The sequence below is a fragment of the Mustela putorius genome, unplaced genomic scaffold (assembly GCF_011764305.1).
Source record: "Mustela putorius furo isolate JIRA1106 unplaced genomic scaffold, ASM1176430v1.1 tig00000275_pilon_pilon_pilon, whole genome shotgun sequence".
Taxonomy (NCBI): domain Eukaryota; kingdom Metazoa; phylum Chordata; class Mammalia; order Carnivora; family Mustelidae; genus Mustela; species Mustela putorius.
The window spans coordinates 7691340-7709375 of NW_025421341.1; the positions used below are offsets into that span (position 1 = coordinate 7691340).

General features: G+C 45.0%; 1 protein-coding gene across 1 annotated transcript in view; it reads left to right on the plus strand.

The window, feature by feature from the left end:
- The window catches only part of CDK15 (cyclin dependent kinase 15), an 81844-nt gene extending 63984 nt beyond the window's left edge, over nucleotides 1–17860 (plus strand). Inside the window, exons 12-14 of the mRNA XM_004764172.3 lie at nucleotides 3336–3475; nucleotides 13450–13593; nucleotides 16209–17860. Coding sequence (XP_004764229.1) covers nucleotides 3336–3475; nucleotides 13450–13559 — 250 coding nt within the window. The 3' untranslated portion in view covers nucleotides 13560–13593; nucleotides 16209–17860. The remainder of the gene's footprint in view (nucleotides 1–3335; nucleotides 3476–13449; nucleotides 13594–16208) is intronic.
- The last annotated feature ends 176 nt before the right edge of the window (nucleotides 17861–18036 follow it).

The window sequence follows — 18036 nt, forward strand, 5'->3', positions numbered from 1 at the left end:
AAATAAAGGACTAAAGAAGAAAAACTGAACATCAAAACAATAGTGATCATCTTTGAGTAAAAGGGGTTATCTCAGAGTGATGGGATGGTTTTAATTCTCTTTCTCTGCATTTTCTAAGTATTCTACAATAAATATGTATTATGTTGGGAATGGAACCCTTCTTGGTTCTAGAAATGTTATTAGAAGGAGGGGTTCCTCAGAGGATATTTTTGTCTTTAATAACAGACGATCATTAATTGGGTAGGTGGGTTCTCCTAATCCTTCCAAGATGCTCCTGGCATGTTTGGTATTTAACATCACAAGCCTAACTCATAATATTTTTTCGTCTTTTTTTTCCCCAAAATTTTATTTAAATTCTAGTTAGTCAACATATAGTGTAATATTGGTTTCAAGAGTAGAATTCAGTGTTTCATCACTTACATACAACACCCAGTGCCCGTCACAACCAGTGACCTCCTTAATACTCATCACTCCTCTGTCCCATCCCCCACCCACCTCCCTCCATCAACCCTCAGTTTGTCCTCTACCATTAAGACTCTCTTATGGTTTCTTTCCCTCTAACACATAATATTGATTAACATGTAGCCTATGTGGAAAGGCATTGGTGGGCAAATTAATATTTGTTAATGTCACCTTTCATGCCAATTTTCATTTCCAAAGTAATTATAACCAGTGAAGAATCGCCCTAACAAGAGTTAGAGGAGGTGGCAAATTATAGAAATGTGATGATAAAGGCAGTGGGCTGTAAGCAAGAGTGTAGATGGCAGAAAGAAGATGGCATGTTCCATACAAACATGGAAGTCAATTAGCATCTGTGCTCAAAGAAGCAACATTTGTATTCCCAAGGCTCTTGTCTCAGCTCCCAAATGAGAGTGCAATGTGCCAGTCACAAGGTAGAGATCATCAGGACTCTTGGCCAGAATGGGTGGTCCCACTGTAAGCGCTGCTTGTAAAGGCTCGTATTCAGGAGGGCACAGACTTGGTTTATACAGGGAAGACCAACATGCACTTGGCCCACGAGAGGAAGGAGCTGAAGAAAAGGGTGGTAACCATCATAGCGTAGGGGCCATGAACCTGGAACAGAATGTGGGGACCACTAAAAACCTTGACACACTCTTGAGGGAAGGGTTGGGTTAGTTGAAAAGGGTAGTCCTAAAAAAGAAGCCTTCATATTGCTGATCAGTATCTGCTCGCCTTTCTTTCGTTTGTTGGCGATGACCAGTTCTTTATATATGAGTCCCCACTACCCGTGTAAGAAGTTCCATCAGCCCTTCCTGGCTTCTCCAGCCACCCAACACAACCACAGTCTAAATACAAAGAGTATGCATGCCCTGCTAACTCAAGTTCAAAATAGGTCCCCCGGCCTTCCTTGTCCAATGAGATTGCAGCTCCTAAGCCCCACCTAGAGAGCTATTCTGTAATGATTCCAATGGGCCAATGGGTAGGAGTATGTGGAGAGAACCAACCATTGATTGGGGTGGGATTGTGGAGGCTGCTGGATGCATCACTGCCCCCCAGCATCAACACCTACCCACCCATCCACGCCCTGGAGTTTCATGGAGTGGGTTCAGGGCATGATTTTGGCACACATTTCACCCCACCCCCTATAGCAACGATGCGCTAGATAAAATTTTTTTTGCAAGATTTTCCTTGAATGTCTCTCCAGATTGGTACTAGGCCCTAGTGATCTATAACACGTTCCCCACTCCAAAGCCCCCTTCATTGGCCCTGAAAACCTGCATCTGGGGAGGGCACCCTGGAGGGACCAAATGCCTGCTGGCCTTTTCTCAAGCTGCAAGCTAATGAGCAGGCCTCCACCCCATGTTCCCTTCTCTTTTAACTAGCCTGGAAATTGGCAAGGACTGGGCATTTGCAAATTTTCCTCCATCTTAAGTCTATGAAGCAATGACTGCCGAGTTTGAAGGTAAAGTTATCTGTTTGTACAAAGAGTTGTATGTCATGGGAATCAGATACCCAAAATTCTCTTAGGTAAATCTTATGCAAATATTAGGCCACTTACATCTCTGGGCCAGGGTTTGCAGCTTCACCATGTCATGGCCCCCAGGCAGGGCAGGGAAAGGATATCAGTTCTTTGTCCATTTAAGTTGGTATGCACATTCGACATTAAATAAGCCCATTTATTTTTGCTTAATTGGAGATTTGCATGGCCACGCAACCTAATTCTGAATGTCAGACATCAGTCCTGCGGTTAATTGCTTCCTGCACAGTTTTGGGTCTCGTGGAACAGCAAAGACTTTCAAACATTATAAGTAAATAGGAAAATTACGGCTCACAAATCCTGCAGGATCAGCCCCTGCTACCCTCCCAGCTTCATACCTGTCCCCTCTCTCCCTTGGTCCCAGGCCAGCCAACTGGCCTTTCTTCGTCTTCTTAAACTCACTCTTCTCCCCTCATCCCCTGGGTCTCTATTGGGCTCATACATGCCTCTCCACTGCCTAATTCCTCAGCTCTCAGCTCAAATGCTTCTTCCTCAGGGAAGCCTTCCCTGACCAGCTCTTCCCAGTCTAAGTCAGATATCTGGGCCTTTTCTGCACAGGTGTTTATACATCTCTATGATAACTTGCTTAGTGTCTGACTCCTCCCCTAGACTAAGCTGCCAGAAGACAGAGTCTTTCCTGTATCTTCCAGAGCCAGCCACCTACTAGCACATAGTAGATGCTCAACTAATAGATTTGCTCTTCTCCAAATTTACAATGCAACACGGGTCCACTTGAGGATTTGTCCTTACTATAATCTGGGCACTTGAAGAGTTATCTCTCTGGGCATAAAAAGAGTTACCTCTTTCTATGCTCCTTCTCAGGGGGAACCAAGAGAGCATCTTAGATAATACCCTGGGGGCTGAGCTTCAGAAACACTGGGAGTAAGTGTGTTTTACACCCAAGATTCACCCTCCAAAATTACCTCTAATCTTCCCTCCCCTCCGGGAAGCTATGCTTGCAGTCCTTACAATATACCCAACTGGGCTTTTCTGCTTGGGGGGGCACCATCCCACAAAGCAGCATCCTTAATTACACATTTCTGCTTCTATAATTCTACTTCTGGGTCCTTTATGTATATATACATGGTACCCGGACCCCATGGCGGGGGCAGGGGGGGCGACGGTGGAGGCTGAATGAGAGAGAGCACACCGAGGACGGGTAAACTTTCCAGTGGGTCGGTCATTTTTCCACGTGCCATCAACCTGGCTGATCTCAGGAAAACGCGACTTGAAATGTTCTCCTAGCCATCTCCTTTTCTCTCCCTTTCTTCTTCCCTGCTTTGTTTTTCAGAAGGGAGGCCTTTAGAGAAATTCTTTTTCTCTTCCCCTTTTCCAGGTTGGGCAGGGCTCCAGAAGCTGAGGACCTGGCCTCCCAAATGCTGAGAGGCTTTCCTAGAGACCGCGTCTCGGCCCAGGAGGCCCTGGTTCATGAGTATTTCAGTTCCCTGCCATCTCAGCTGCACCGGCTTCCCGATGGTGAGTGACGGAGCTGCCACGTGCCTGTGTGTGTGTGTGTGTGTGTGTGTGTGTGTGCACGCACGCATGTAAGTCTCAGCGTCTAAATGTTTTCTCCAAGTACTGGGGAATCACAATATTTGCAACCGGAAATGAGCTTAGGGATCGAGTTACCAGGGAGAGAAGCAACAGGGGACCCAATCTTGCCAGAGTTTTCTACGAGAGTCTCTAAAACTCAAAAGCCCTGGTGGGCTGAGGTGACACAGACCTCCTTGTAACGATCCAAACATTTCACATAGACGCTCTTAGAAATTGGATGAGATGAAAGTTGCCACTGACTTGTTTCTTTTCCCTAGCATCTGCCAGGAGAAGCAAAACCAAAGTTTGCCGCTACCCCCTTCTCTCCATAGAGAGTAAGATGATCGGTGACATGGAGATGTCACAAGAGGAGAGCTGGCCTGTCTTGATTGGTAATTTGATGCTGCTGAAGGAAGTGCCCGGTGGAGCGCTGGTGGGGAAGGGTGCTGGGAGGAGGGGCACATCCTTCCAGGCCAGACGCCCACGGGGGAAGGGCGGGGGGACACAAGTTACCCTGAAATCTGCCTTGCTGCCCGGGCCTGAAGTCATCCTCTAAATCTGAAATCTGCTGAGGGATCATGTGGCTGGAGCTCTCCTCATGTTTCTCGGAATGTGGCCAGGAAGGGCAAGGCAAAGGATGTGGACAGTGCGGTCATGGCCCGGCTGTTTTGGGGGAGACCATCTTTAGGTGGGGTTTCTTTGGAAACAATCATCATGCAACTGAAAACAATCTTTAGAAGCCCTAAGCAGGAGGGGGGGAAAGCTAATAAGGAAGGTGTAGGGGCTCGGCCTGGGAAGAGGGACCTGGCGTGGTGTGTAGGGTGACAATGAGGACAGAGGACAGAGCGGCTGCCCCAGAGGCATAGACATTCAGTCTAGCCAAAGCCTCCAGGGTCTGTGAATGTGGCTCCGCTGTATCTAGGACATTGTCCTGCCCCAGCCCAAAGCTCTGAGTTTGGGACTTCTTAAGGCATTTTATTATTAAAATGAGTTATTTCGGATCTCCAAAAATAACCATAATCATACAACGGGGGTTAATGTCTTACTTAACCCTGTAGGAAGAGTGAGTCATCAGGATTTATGAAGTTGCCGTTAAGTGTCAAGAACATATTAAGTGCTATAAAGATTGAGGGAAAAAAGAGGCTTGTCCTTGACCTCAAGGATCCTACGGTGTGGGAGGAAAAGGGGGTGAGGAAGAGGAAACAGGGCGCCCTTGTACACATATTAGCACAAATCATATCTAAACAGCTGAAGTCTGTGCATAATCAGCTACAGATGCCGAGAGAATATGTGTGTGCTAAAGGCAGCTCCTTGGAGGAACTAGAATCACACAAATGAGAGAGTCTGGACTGGAGGTGAATCTGGAGTGGAATTTGGAAGGAGGGGAGGGGCCCTGTGTGGCATGTGGTGGAACAGAAAACACTCCAGGCCACCTCCACTACGTTACTCCCTTTCCAATACCCAACTCCCTCTGTACCCCCGTCCTCTCGCCTGTTCCCACTCTACGCCCCCAGGTCCCCCTTCAGCCTTCTTCTCTTGGGCGTGGGACTTGGAACTAGCCTTTCAGGCAAAAACACACATTCAGGAGCGTGCACGTGCGCACACACTCACGCTCTTGCCCTCTTACACACTCACGCTCCCTTCTCTCCACTTAATGAAATTTCCGTCATGGGCCCTCCTCCAGCATCTATTTTTCGTTTTGCTGAGAACCCCCGGGGTCCTTCAAAACATCCGAGGCTGGAGCTTTTATCTGATGGAAAGTGATTAGCCAGAAACAGCCACTGTCCAAACTGATGTGTTGTTAGAAACTTGGGTTTTGATTCTCCCTGGCCATCTGAAGCAGAGCCACCAACAGAGGGGCTCTGCGGCGCCTGAGTGTGTGTGTGTGTGTGTGTGTGTGTGTGTGTGTGTGTGAGAGAGAGAGAGAGAGAGAGAGAGAGAGAGAGAGAACACGCACGTGCGGGGCTAAGAGAGAGACCCATCTGTATTTCTTCTCTGTTCACCCAGCCACAGAGCCCAAATCTACTTTGACACTTTTAGAAAAATGAAAAGATGGAATCTTGCAGGAGCCTGCCTGTGCTGGGGGGGAGCCGAGGAGTGCTCACAGCAGGAGGGAAGTTGACTTTTCTTTATACATATAGGGGTTTTTCCATGCAGAGTTTAAATTATGCCTGATAAAAGGAGTTTCGTGGATGTTTCAGTTCTTTCAAATTCTCCTGGCTTCCTCCCAATTAAATGAGGTTTGTCAAAGCCACGGGGCTCTGCCGCTGCTGCCTCCGCCGACAAGCACTTCCTGCAGCGACATCTCCAGTCCCCGAGGGAGAAGATGAAAGGGCCGGCGCCAAGAGACGGGGAAGGGGGTGGCGGGACTGGGTGTGTGCGGGTGTGTGCGTCTGTGTATGTGTGTGCCTGCGGGAGGGGGGGCCCCAAACAGGCTTAGAGACGGACCGACAGACAGGACGTGGGACAAGCAGACAGGGAAAGCAAAGCTATCAGGAAAATCGGAGAGAGAGACAGGGGAGCGCTGCAGGGGCTGGATGGCACCTTGCACCTTGACAACGGTGGGCTCTGGGCTCTCACCCAGGACCATTCTACAGAGGGTCGCACTCCCTTGGCCCAGCGGTGCCAGCCTGCTCTGTCATTGCCCACGGCAATTAGCCTTTATGAAGAGCCTCCTTTGCAGGGACCCAGAGCCAGCCTGCAGGGACCCAGAATCCCCGTCTCGGTGGTGGGCTGCCCTGGGCGTAAGAATCACACAAAAATAAGACCTACTTCTGTGCGTGGTTTGTAAAGAGTCTCCCTGCCGCAATTACGCAGGACATTTTGCTCTCTGGTGGCGTTTCAGTATGGAAGCATGTAGGGGCTTCTATCTATATCATTTCATTATTCTGGCTTTATTAGGTTGCAGGAGAACAGAGTTGTCACTTTAAAATATATTCTGTTTCCCCTTTGATCTGGGAGATGCCAGCTCTTATTGTCTACCCTCTGAAGAAGACAATCTAAGCATGAAACCTGTGGCTGCGAAATATGTGTGGATTGGAGGGCCAGCCTCCTTCCCAGTGGAAGAGTAGCAGAAAGATTCCCCACAACGTGCAAGAACCCATCCCATCGACCCCTGTCTGTTTCGCCAAAGCTGAGACTTTCCCCACGTTGTGGCCCTCAGCGCATGGCCAGAGGAAAGCTGGGGGTTACTCGCCACAAAAATTCAAAATTCGGGGTTTCCAAGATTGGTTCCCTTTTGGAGCACGCTCTTAAGTGGAGAAGCATGAATATTAGAAAGCAAGCATGGGGGAGCTTCTGCCAAGCGCTGACATGTTCCCTTACTGACTCGCTTCGAACACCTGAAGAAACATTTGTCAATGGAGAAATTATTGGTCGCCTCTCTCAAAACACACCCAACAGCAAGCTAATTGCTTCCGCAGATGGCCAGGGGGATGGTTTCCACTCTCGGTCACCGGCTCGCAGCCACACTTCTGGTCCTCGTGGCTGAACCGGCAGCGCAGAATGTCAGCTGGGGCAGCAAGAACCTAAAATTAGGTCCTTGGGCTGCTCTCTAATCTTAGCTGCAGGTTCAGCTTCTTCGTTTAATTCCCTTTGCCCTCAGCATGAACTTGGGCTCTGGGAAAGGAACACCGTTTAATGATTTGGGGGAGGGGGGGAGTAGAAAATTATTAAGCTGCCCTTTCTAGAAACTGGCTCCACTCTGTTCCTACAAGGAGACTTCCAAATGTTACCCTTGGAAAGTTAAGACTGATTTTGGAAGCTAGCCAGTTTGAACCATATTCACTGATCCACAAAAGTTTTTTTTTTTTTTTTTTTTTTTTTTAAATCTGGGGTAGTAAATGCCACGTGATTTAAGAGTCTGGTCCTTAAGCCCTGGTCCTTGATCGGCAGGACATCAAAGGCTGTCTCTCTCTGTGGGTTGGTCCCATTTTGCCTTCCAAATCCCAGACTTGAGTCTCTCCCATTCTTTCCTGGACTAAATCCCCCTTCTCCTTTAAAACAGGTTTCCGCATCTTAGGGGGAAAAAAAAAATTCCTAAGACTTGAAAGCTTACAATTGTTTCACAAGTAATTTTGCAAAAACAACTTACCAGAGTCTTTCTCATCGTCGGATGCTTTCTTACTGCAGGCATGGAAGGCATGGCACTGACCTCTCCCACCTCTCACACCACCCTAGTGTCTATACTCTGGAAGTTCTTCAGCACGCCTTGTCCATATTGCCCCATTAACATCTGAGTAATTTTTTGTTTTGCTCCAATAAAAGAATTTCAGGCCTCCTTTTAATTATCCCTTTACTATAGTTGAAGTTCCCTTGATATTACTTTCCAAAGCTCACTTCTGGAGGCTGAATTCCTTTGATTTTGCTCCCCCCCCAATATAGATTCTGTTTCTCTCACTCTTTAATCCTGTTTGTTTCATTATTCTATTCTGAACCTGCTCCAATTATTTTGCTTATCTCTGAGGCTCTGGACCCACATAGACTCAGATGTCTAGCATAGTGGGAGAATTCTGTTCCAGTTCATTCGTTAAATATTGACTGAGGGTCATTAGTATGATATTGAGTGATACAAAAATGAATTAGTCATAGAATCTGTCCTCAAAGAGCTTACAGTCCTTAAGGTGAGGCAAGTATATAAAGAGCCACAGTTCAAGTGTGAAGTGCTTTGGGCATCCGAGGGAGGTGAGATTAAATTCAGCTCTGGGGAACCAGATGGCCTCGTGAGTGGGCCTTCAAAGATTATGAGGTCTGGATGGTTAGGGAAGAAGGACATTCAGGGAGAGGAATGTCGTCTTCTTCTTAATACCATCTAACATCATAGTGAGGTTGTCCTCTTTTTAATAATAGTGGCACAATCCTGACTCATATCATGGTTTTTACTCCTTATTGTACAGCTTCTTGAATAATTTAAACATTCTTTTTGTTTTTAGGTAATTTTACCCCCGATGTGGGGCTCAAACACACAGCCCCAAGATCAATAGTCATGCTCCACAGACTAAGCCAGCCATGTGACCCAATTTAAACATTCTTTACCATATATTAGTGAAATTTAGTTTCATTCTTTGTATGCTAATGATTTCAAATCTATCCTGTTCTCGCCTTTATTGTCTACTCTATTCAAAATTTAACCAGAATATTTTGTCATTCTAGAGGCCAAGTTTCAGGGGATGGGAGGGAAGGGAGATTCTGAGGCAGGGCTCTCTATTCTGCCTTTAGGCATTTGTAACCTAGTTCAGACCACCGTCTCTAACCTTAAAATCCTCCATTATTCAGTACTTAAGCAGCACAGTAAGAAACAAGAAGTTGGGATGAGTCCTCCATAACACACTTCCTTACCTTCCACGAAGATATCCTCAAGGGATTCCAGGACTTCAGAGAAGATCCTGGAAAGTGTAAGAGGGAAAAGTTAGAGACCCTTTGAGTGGGAGAGGATCTCAGAGACTTGCTATTCCATACCTTCGTTATATAGTTTGTGTCCCTGCAACCCCGGGAAGAGTAGTGGCTGCCATTTATGGGGCATCTATGTGATTTACACAAATTCTCATTCCCTTTGTAGGCTAACTGGTAAGGCTGGAGTCATTACCCTCACATTACTTATTAGGAAACCGGGACTGAGAGAGGCTACGGAAATTGCTCAGAATCACACAACTAGTAAGTGGGAGAGTCCAGGTTTGATTTCAAGTCAGACTCCTAAGCCACTCTTTCCACTCCTCATTGCCACTTACTAAGGATCACATGGGAACTTAGTAGCAAAACAAGGATTAGAACCAAGGTCTAGACCCCCTGTCTGACCCTTCTACTGTCTTCTGCTCTAGGTTTATAGGGTAATTTCAGGAATCCAACAGAAAATTGGGCAAAGGTATAAAATTGCAATTTACATAAGGAAAAAAAAAAGTGTACCAACACATGGAATAAAAAGATAGCCTTACCAGTGATTAAATAAATACAAGTAACTGATAAGTAGTTACTTTCCCCCTCAACCTAACATCTCCCAGTGTTAAGGAGATTGTGGTAAAATGATTTTCCACCAATGGTGGTGTAAATGGAGGAAGCTTTGTAAAGCCTTGTGACATGCATATCAGGGGCCCTAAAAATGGTCACAACCTTCAACCCTATACTTCGGTTTCTGGAAATTATTCAAAGAAGCAATCGAACGGGAAAAAAGAAAAAAGGACCCTAGATGCACAAACATGTTCATTGCAGTGTTGTCTATAATTGTATTTTAAAATTATAAAATAAAAATAAACAATATAAATATTCTTTATTTTGAGCCATAGAGAACCAATTAGATATTATTTTGATTATTTTGAACCATAGAGAAGCAATTAGATAATGTTATATGGACTCAGCATATGGTATTGTGGAACCATTTTGAAAAATTCGTTGGAGTGTGAGATAGTATGGAAATATTTATGCTATTATGATGTGAGCTAGAAGATAGTAGGATACAGGCATATTATAATCTATCTGTGAAAATGTATTTTGCATATCGACAAAACTGAAAGGTAGCATACAAAAAAAATGCTCTTGCCATTTAGGGGCATTATGGGTAACTTTTTTTCTTTTTCAAAGGTTTTTTGTTTTTGCTTTTTGTTTTTAATGTTGATGTCATATTCCTTCTATTGTTTAGAAGAATGAGGTACAGCAACCTGCCGTACAGGGAGTCCAGGCTCTGGACTGAGCGTTAAAGGACCTGAGTTTGCTTCTTTTTTTCCCAACGTGGCATGCATTATCGGCCTTCAAAAGCCTCAACCTCTTAGTCTATACAATAGGTTATCGTTAGTTTCCTTTATGCCAGATGGAAGAAATGTTTATTTTATACATCTTTGGACTCCCTGAATGCAAGGGTTCCCATAAACGTGGTCGTAGGAGGGAGAGGAAGAGAGATATAGACACTAACTAATTTCAAAAGGAAAAATCACCAGCTTTAATCGGAAACGTGGATGGGCTGGCGTGCCCCCAGCCGGAGTTTTAGGTGCGCTCCATGCTAGTTAGCAACTTCAGCTGAAAGTGGTACCGTGGGATCCTCCAGGCCTTGAAGATACGGAGCCTACACACGCACGCACGCATGCCGCACGCACGCACGCGCGCACGCACGCTAAAACGACCACGTAGTCACGAGGCTGTGTGCGCTGCGAATCATTAAATGCACGAAGCAACCCCAGCTGATGGGTTGACGATGCGTAAGGGTAGCGCGGAAACCACGTGACGGGGAAATGACAGGAAGTTTGGAAATGATGGTTTCATTTCCCAGCTTTCTTCTCAGCTGGCGCTTTCTCTTTCAGCCATTACAGGCGAGCAAAAGAGGTTTGATTATCTTGTTTCCCGTGAAAGGTTATTTAGCTCCTCAATCCCATTAAGTCACTTTCTGCCCTCCAGTGCACCCAGCCTTCACCAGGTTATCAGCCCAGGAAGAGTAAATGGAGACACCAGGATCAGATTTCTAAGGGAAGGAAAGTTAAAGCAAAGTTTGAAAGGGGTGACAGCCAACAGCCAGGAGCTTAGGAACTCAATTAGACTGAAAGACAACTATCTCATTATCTCGTTCCGAAATGATCTAAATACATAAGAATCTAAAAGTTTTAAATAAACTTGTCCTCTTGACTGTCTAGATGACTGAATTTCCCTTCTCAAAAAAATTTTAAACACCCACTTTCGTATTTATTTATTCTAAGTGCGGAGCAGCTGTGATAATTATGCTGTCAGATTCAGTAAGCTAATGAGGAGTCAGTCCAATGGAAGGTTTTGCATCTGTGAGACTGCTGCGGGAGAAAAGCTCTGCCTTTTCCCTTCTCTCTTTTTCTTTCTTTCTTCCTTTTTTTTTAATTCTTGTTTTTGTTTCTTTTTCTATGAGTCGGAAGGAGAGTCGGGCCTTCCGGGGCCAAACTGGAATCCCTTTGATTAACTAGTTGCTTTCCCAACACTGTTCTACCAGAGAATTTCTCCCTTTTTTTCCCTCTCCCTCTCTCTCTATCTCCCCCACTCCCTCTCTCTCCACCCCCAGTCTCCCGTCCTGTCCCCAGCACCCAAATTCCCTTCTTTCTCTCTTTTCTTTCTTCCCCTTCTCTCTTCTCTTTTTCTCTGCCTTCAGTTCCTCCTCTTCCTCTCCCCTTCCTCACCACACCCCCCCCCCACACACCCTTTTTCCCTCCCTCCCTCTCCCTCTCTCCCTCCTCCCTGGCTTTTGAGGTGCTGCTGCTTTTGAGGGACAAGGAAGCCTGAGGGAAATCTTCCTGCCACGGCCCCCCCAAGGCAAGAAGACCCCTCTCCCTGAGGGAAATTCCCAAACTGGTTTGTGTTTGAGTTGGTCTGAGAGTGGTGTGTGAAGTTGACACACTATTTACTTTAGCTGTTTATTTATGCTATGACATGAGCGAGAAAAAGTAGAATACAAAATTATAATGTACCTGTGAAAATGTATTATGCACACCAATAAAACTTGATGCCTCCCCTTTAAAGCCCAGTAAATATGTAATTCCAAACCCAGGGCCTCCAGGCCCCAGACTCCTTGCGGCGTCCAAGGCAGATGTCCAGGTCAAGGAAGGCAGAGATGGCCCTGCTGGTTTGTTTCTTCTCTTCAGGTTTTGAGCAGCCTCCAGCTAACAATATTATGAAGGCATCTTGTGCTTTTGGTGTGCCAAAGCTGGACGCTTCTCTTCCTGTCCCGTTGTGCGATTTGTAGAGCGCTCCCGGTTCGTGCAGATTGTGAGCCTTGGAAAAGTAATGCCCAAATGAAAAGAAACCCTCAGTAGGTCTGCAGATGAGCTTTGGTGACAATGTGGCTGGTTTTCCCAGATGGCATCAATGCGGATGGCTTGGAACAAAGGCTACAAGTTACTAAAATATATTGTGTGTCAAGAGCAACCCAAGATATTTTGAATACATTATCTTCTTTAAACTTACAGCAGTCTGCAGGAAGTTCTACTACCCCCATTTCGCAGATGGGCTCCTTAAAACATTAACTTTGGGAGAACTTGACCTATAATTTTAGTGTAGTAAGCACCCAGGAACAAAACACACTTAAACACACAGGCATCTATAAAAATACAAACTGCCAGCATACTGAGTTAAATACATAATTCAGAGGGCAAAGGTAGTGTGTTATGTATATGCGTGTGCATGTGTGTGTATTTCAAAAATGCTTTTTAATTTACAAAAGTTGCACTATAGTGTCTATTTAGATAGATTGCCTAATGTAAATAATGCACCAGGATTTAACATTTTCCCAAACACATCTAGCCCCAGAATAATGCTCAGGGTCTGCCCTCACTGGGACTCATGTCCAGACTCCCGGGCTTGACACTTAACTCCCTTCACCATCTGGTTCCAACTCATTTTTCCAACTGCATCTACTAGTCTGTCTTGCTCTAACCGTGCAAGATGACTTTCCAGTTCCCTCAGACACTTTTCTTCCCCCTTGCCTTTGCTCAAGCCGACCCCCCCTCCCCTGACCCTGCCAGCAATATCCTCCCTGGAATTTCTGGACCATTGAAGGTACAGTCTTCCTTCCCAGCTGAAATGGCACTTGTCCATGCTCTTCTGGTGCTCCATGGAAACACTGGGACAGAGCCTGTCATAAGTCTTTACTTGTACCTCACTTTCAGCCCCTGTTTGTTCGTGTGCATGTTCCCAATCCTATTCCTGTTTTTGGATCCTCAACATCTAGCGTAACACTCTACCAAAGTGCTCGTTTGGTAAATACGTGTTGAATTGAATTGAGTAAGAGGCACTTGACAAGTATTAGTAGATTCAGTAAAGCGAATTATCCATGAGTCAGTATAAATTGTTGGTGGATAAGTCTGCTTCATGTTATGATGTCTCTTCAGGTGACAAATATCACAACAGACAGAAAAAAACATGACACGAAACGTTCCAGGAAATAATATGTTGGTGCTTTTCTCTTTTCCTCCCTACAGAGGAGTCTTTGTTTACAGTTTCGGGAGTGAGGCTAAAGCCAGAAATGTGTGACCTTTTGGTCTCCTACCGGAAAGGTCACCACCCAGCCCAGTTTAGCAAATGTTGGTGAAGAGAGGGAGTGACATCACCGGCATCCTTTTCAGGTAAGCGGTCCCGACAGTGAGTCTTCTTACGGACAGAACTGAAAATCCATTATGGCCAGATGGAGAGGACATGGCTCATAGATTCTGAGCACCTCTGTTCTGTGTCTGGCCTTTTATTCCGCCTCTAGGGACAGGTGGCCTCGCCTCTTCAGGCTGCGAAGGGGGGATGGTAATGTGCCTCATCTGTCTCTCTCACTCACTCGCAGAGGCCTATTAAGGTTCCTAAGACAAAACTTAGTACATGCGCAATAAAGTACCACGAGGCATGTTGCATTCCCTTAACTCTGTAGCTCTCTCCAGCAGCTGATAGGACAAATCAGAGGGCAACTCCATCCGCATTTGCTCAAGACGGAGGAGTGTCCTGGGATATGGGACATTCAGAGCTAAAATCGGCACAGCCTGGGGTAAACCAGGACACTTGGTCACCGCAGTGGTACAGATGACTACCCAGTCTCCCTCAAATACCAGAGAAGGCCTGCTTCAGGGCCTGGCCCCGTTCAGGAGATGGCTTTTGATGCCTGTGAGCATCTAAGTCATCGCTGCGCCAAGCTTCTTAGGCTACCCCTGCACAGCTGGTCACAAGGAGTTCTCTCATTCCGGGTGAGTTCGGGGAACAACAAGGGCCCAATGGGGAGCCATCTGCAGTGTCTCAGACACAGCTACTCTCCTCGGTCAGCCCACAATGACCAGCCTTCCAAGGTAGTCTTAAGGAGGAAGGGTGCTATGGAGAATTTTTCTGAAACTAGCATACCCTAAAAGAAGTTCTGGTTGGCCCCAGAAGCCAGGTAGGACAACCCAAAAAGCCATTGTAAGTATAGACACCCCCAGATATTACAAGAGCACTTCCCAAACTTGGCCTTCCCAGTGGGGAAAGGGGACAGTAATCCAGACAGAGGAATCATGGTGGTTCCCACACACAAAGCCAGCCAGCCAGTGGGCCCTGTAAGTGGCCCAGGCCCTATCCCGAGCCACAAAATTTGACCACCCCTTAGGCAACCACAGCCACGCTTCCTGACAGAACTTTTGAGGCCTGGATGGTAACCAGGGACATGCCCCCCACACCTGCCCCCTTGTAACCTCATTTACATGGCAGGATTCAGCTCTTTGCCACCTTCCCTTAGAGCTCTCTTTGACTGTTGATATTTCAAGGTGTGTACCTATCAGAGATGTTCGTCTTCTGGATTTCCTAAGATCATTTTATTTAGAAATCTGGAGAGGCCCGGGAAGTTTAGAATTTTATAGCTGCTCTTTGGAGCATTGTATGCAATACCCAGATTTGTATTTTGATAATACGCCATTGGAATCACAATAGGCAACACAATAATGTGGTATTTCCCAAGCACTGTATTTTCTAAAGCAGAGATTTTGCTGGGTAATGATGTCATTTTAAACCGTCTAGTTAGGAGACTACGATGTGCCTTCACCACATTCTATAAAGGAGGATTTGCCCTTCATAAAATTATCAAAAGGGTGCCTGGGTGTCTCAGTGGGTTAAAGCCTCTGCCTTCGGCTCAGGTTATGATCCCAGGGAGCCCCGAATCAGGCTCTCTGCTCAGCAGGGAACTTGCTTCCCCCCCTCTCTCTGCCTGCCTCTCTGCCTACTTGTGATCTCTGTCTCTCTTTAAATAAATAAAATCTTAAAAAAAAAATTATTGAAGACATTGATTGATGAAGACATCAGTTGGTGGTGTTCCATTAGCATTACTATTACTTCTAGTATTGTTATTATTTTATTTTACTAAGCAATCCAGAGATAGGGCGGTAATACTGCGTCTCTGATCTTCAGTGGCTTTCCACAAAGAATTATTACCTGTAGATATAAAGTGGTCTCCATAGAAGGTCAATTAAATGCAGCAAGTCAAACTTGGCACCTGTGCCAGCAAGTGAGAAAGGAAGGAGGCAGATTTTGCCTCTGTTGGAGTCACCTCGTGATGTCCCTGGGCCCTTGGTATTAATGTAAGGAGATAAAACCCGTAGGAGAGGAACCACAATAGGGAAAATCTAGAGCAATTAAACTGTTTAATAAATGGCTTGGGATCAGCCAAATCTGGGTGTGCTGGAGTTAAGCAGACTAAAGGTAATCACATGGACACTTGGGGCCTGTAAATCTTTTCCACTAAATTGAATTTATGTTAAAATATTCACTTTTCAAGAGATTCAAAATGTAAATTGGGATATTAGGACTTGTAACTGACAGCAATGCTTCAAAACTAAAACTCTTATAAGACCCTCAAAATGTCAGTTTCAGGAATGGAAAAAGAAATGTATACTGATGTCCGTTATGGAGAAATAGAGGGGAACTAAACTTTATTGGGGACATACTGGGGGCCGGGCGCTTTACACATGTTATTTCAAAGCTTGACATGTTTTGAACAATGGGGATGGTACGGTACAAATGCAGTTTGTACATGTGGAGATCGCTTTTTATTATTTTTTTAAAGCCCTTTTGGTTCTTATTGCCAGGGACAAGATGCAGTCTCTGTTATAATTTATTATTACCTTTTCCATCTCTCTATATAATCCCATCAATAACTTTGCATTAAATGTTTAGCAGGTTTTCCTTACTCAGTCTGACTCATGTATTTTGATTTTATTTGTTCTTCATTTGCTTTCAGGGCTATAATACTGCTGCTTCCGTTTTAATTTGCTCTGCCTTACTAAGAAGCTTCAAATCTAACTGCAGAATGGACCAGGGTTTTCATACCATCACCTGTGACCTGGAATACTGTGAATATGAGGTCTAAGGCCACGGACATGATACCTGAAGAAAAACCAATGAATGATTATTGCTCTTGTCATTTGCCAAAATTGGCCATTGATTGGCTCAGAAATTAGACAACAGACTGAAATAGCCTGAGAAGAGGATTTCTGAATGATTTCATCTATTTTGTGATTTGAATGAGAGATCGCTGGGCCAGAAGAACGGCAGGCCAGATAAAAGGCTAACTGATTAAAAGAATCTGGAGACAGAGCTGGGGCTTACAGGGGTCTGTCCCTCCTGTGTTCACTTACAATTTCCCCTGACAAAAGGACTTCTGTAGTGAGGAGAGGATTAGTCTAAAGTTCAGAAAAGTCTCAGGGAAGATGGTTTCTTGGATAAAGTTGTCAACAAAAGGACCTGCTGAAAACTCTTTGTTAAAATTTCCTAGAGGGCGCTTCTGGATTATCAAACTGGATTATCAAACCACATTACTACCCCAGTCCTGCTAGATTTTAGAAGTTTGGATTGAACCCCTGGTTAGATTTCAATTTTTGGCTGTCTACTTCTACTGAATCCCAGTTATCGGTGATGATAGCAGAAGCGAGGAGGAACCTAAGCTCTGATTCGATGGTGGAGAGACACTGAATAGATCAGAACAAAGAGTTCCAAAGATGTAATTCAAGCCCCGCTGCACCATCAGACACACATGCGCGTGCGCACACACAACCCTCAAATAAAATGAGAGAGCGGTCTCAGCTAACACATGGATCATTTTCCACAACGACTCCTTCTAAAAGAAGCCAGGGAAACTCAAATTACTCACCTAGGGATCGGATCATCTACTCAGGATATGTAGTAGCCTAGAAACCAGACATTTCACTCTATCCTTTAGAAGAACAAGGAAGAGCTAATTAAGAAAGAATTAAAAAGTAATACCAACGCGCCCAAAGTCTGAGATGGGAAGAGGAAAAATGCCTACAAACAGCCCAGAGAAATCTACCTTAGTAATGGATTTTAGTAAGGTATTTGGCTAAACTTTTCCAAACACACCTGAAAGATGGAACTGTGTGGGCTGGATTATGGATTATGGAGCAAAGATATGTGTGCAGTGAATGTGTTTTTTCAACCTAGAGAAAAGCCAATTGTGGTAAAGTCTTAAGCCCCATTCTACAAAGATTAATACATATTTGTATTAATCACTTGAATAAAATCAGAGAAAGTACACAGTTTATTCATACAATTCTTTGAAGTATTAGTTATTTATTACTTCCATTTTATAAAAGAGGAAGCTGAGACTCAAAGAAGTTACATAACTCGTCCATGGTGGTAAATCTGAGTTGAGGTACAAACCTCTTGTCTGACTGTCTCCAATGTGTATGATCTTTCCAGAAATCGCATACCTATCAGATCTGTAGAATACACAGTTCTTGAAGATGCCGCTGATATTTAACATTGGATAATGATTTGGAAGACTGAGACCTTGTTAAAACCTAACACCTAAAGGCACCTGGGTGACTCAGTTGGAGCTTGTCTCTCTCCCTCTACCCCCCCCCCCGCTCATGCTGTGTGTCTCTCTCAAATAAATGAATAAAGTCTTTTTTAAAGATTTTTAAATTTTATTTTATTTAATTATTTGACAGAGAGAGATCACAAGTAGAAAGAGAGGCAGGCAGAGAGAGAGAGATGGAAGCAGGCTCCCCGGTGAGCAGAGAGCCCTATGCAGGACTTGATCCCAGGACCCT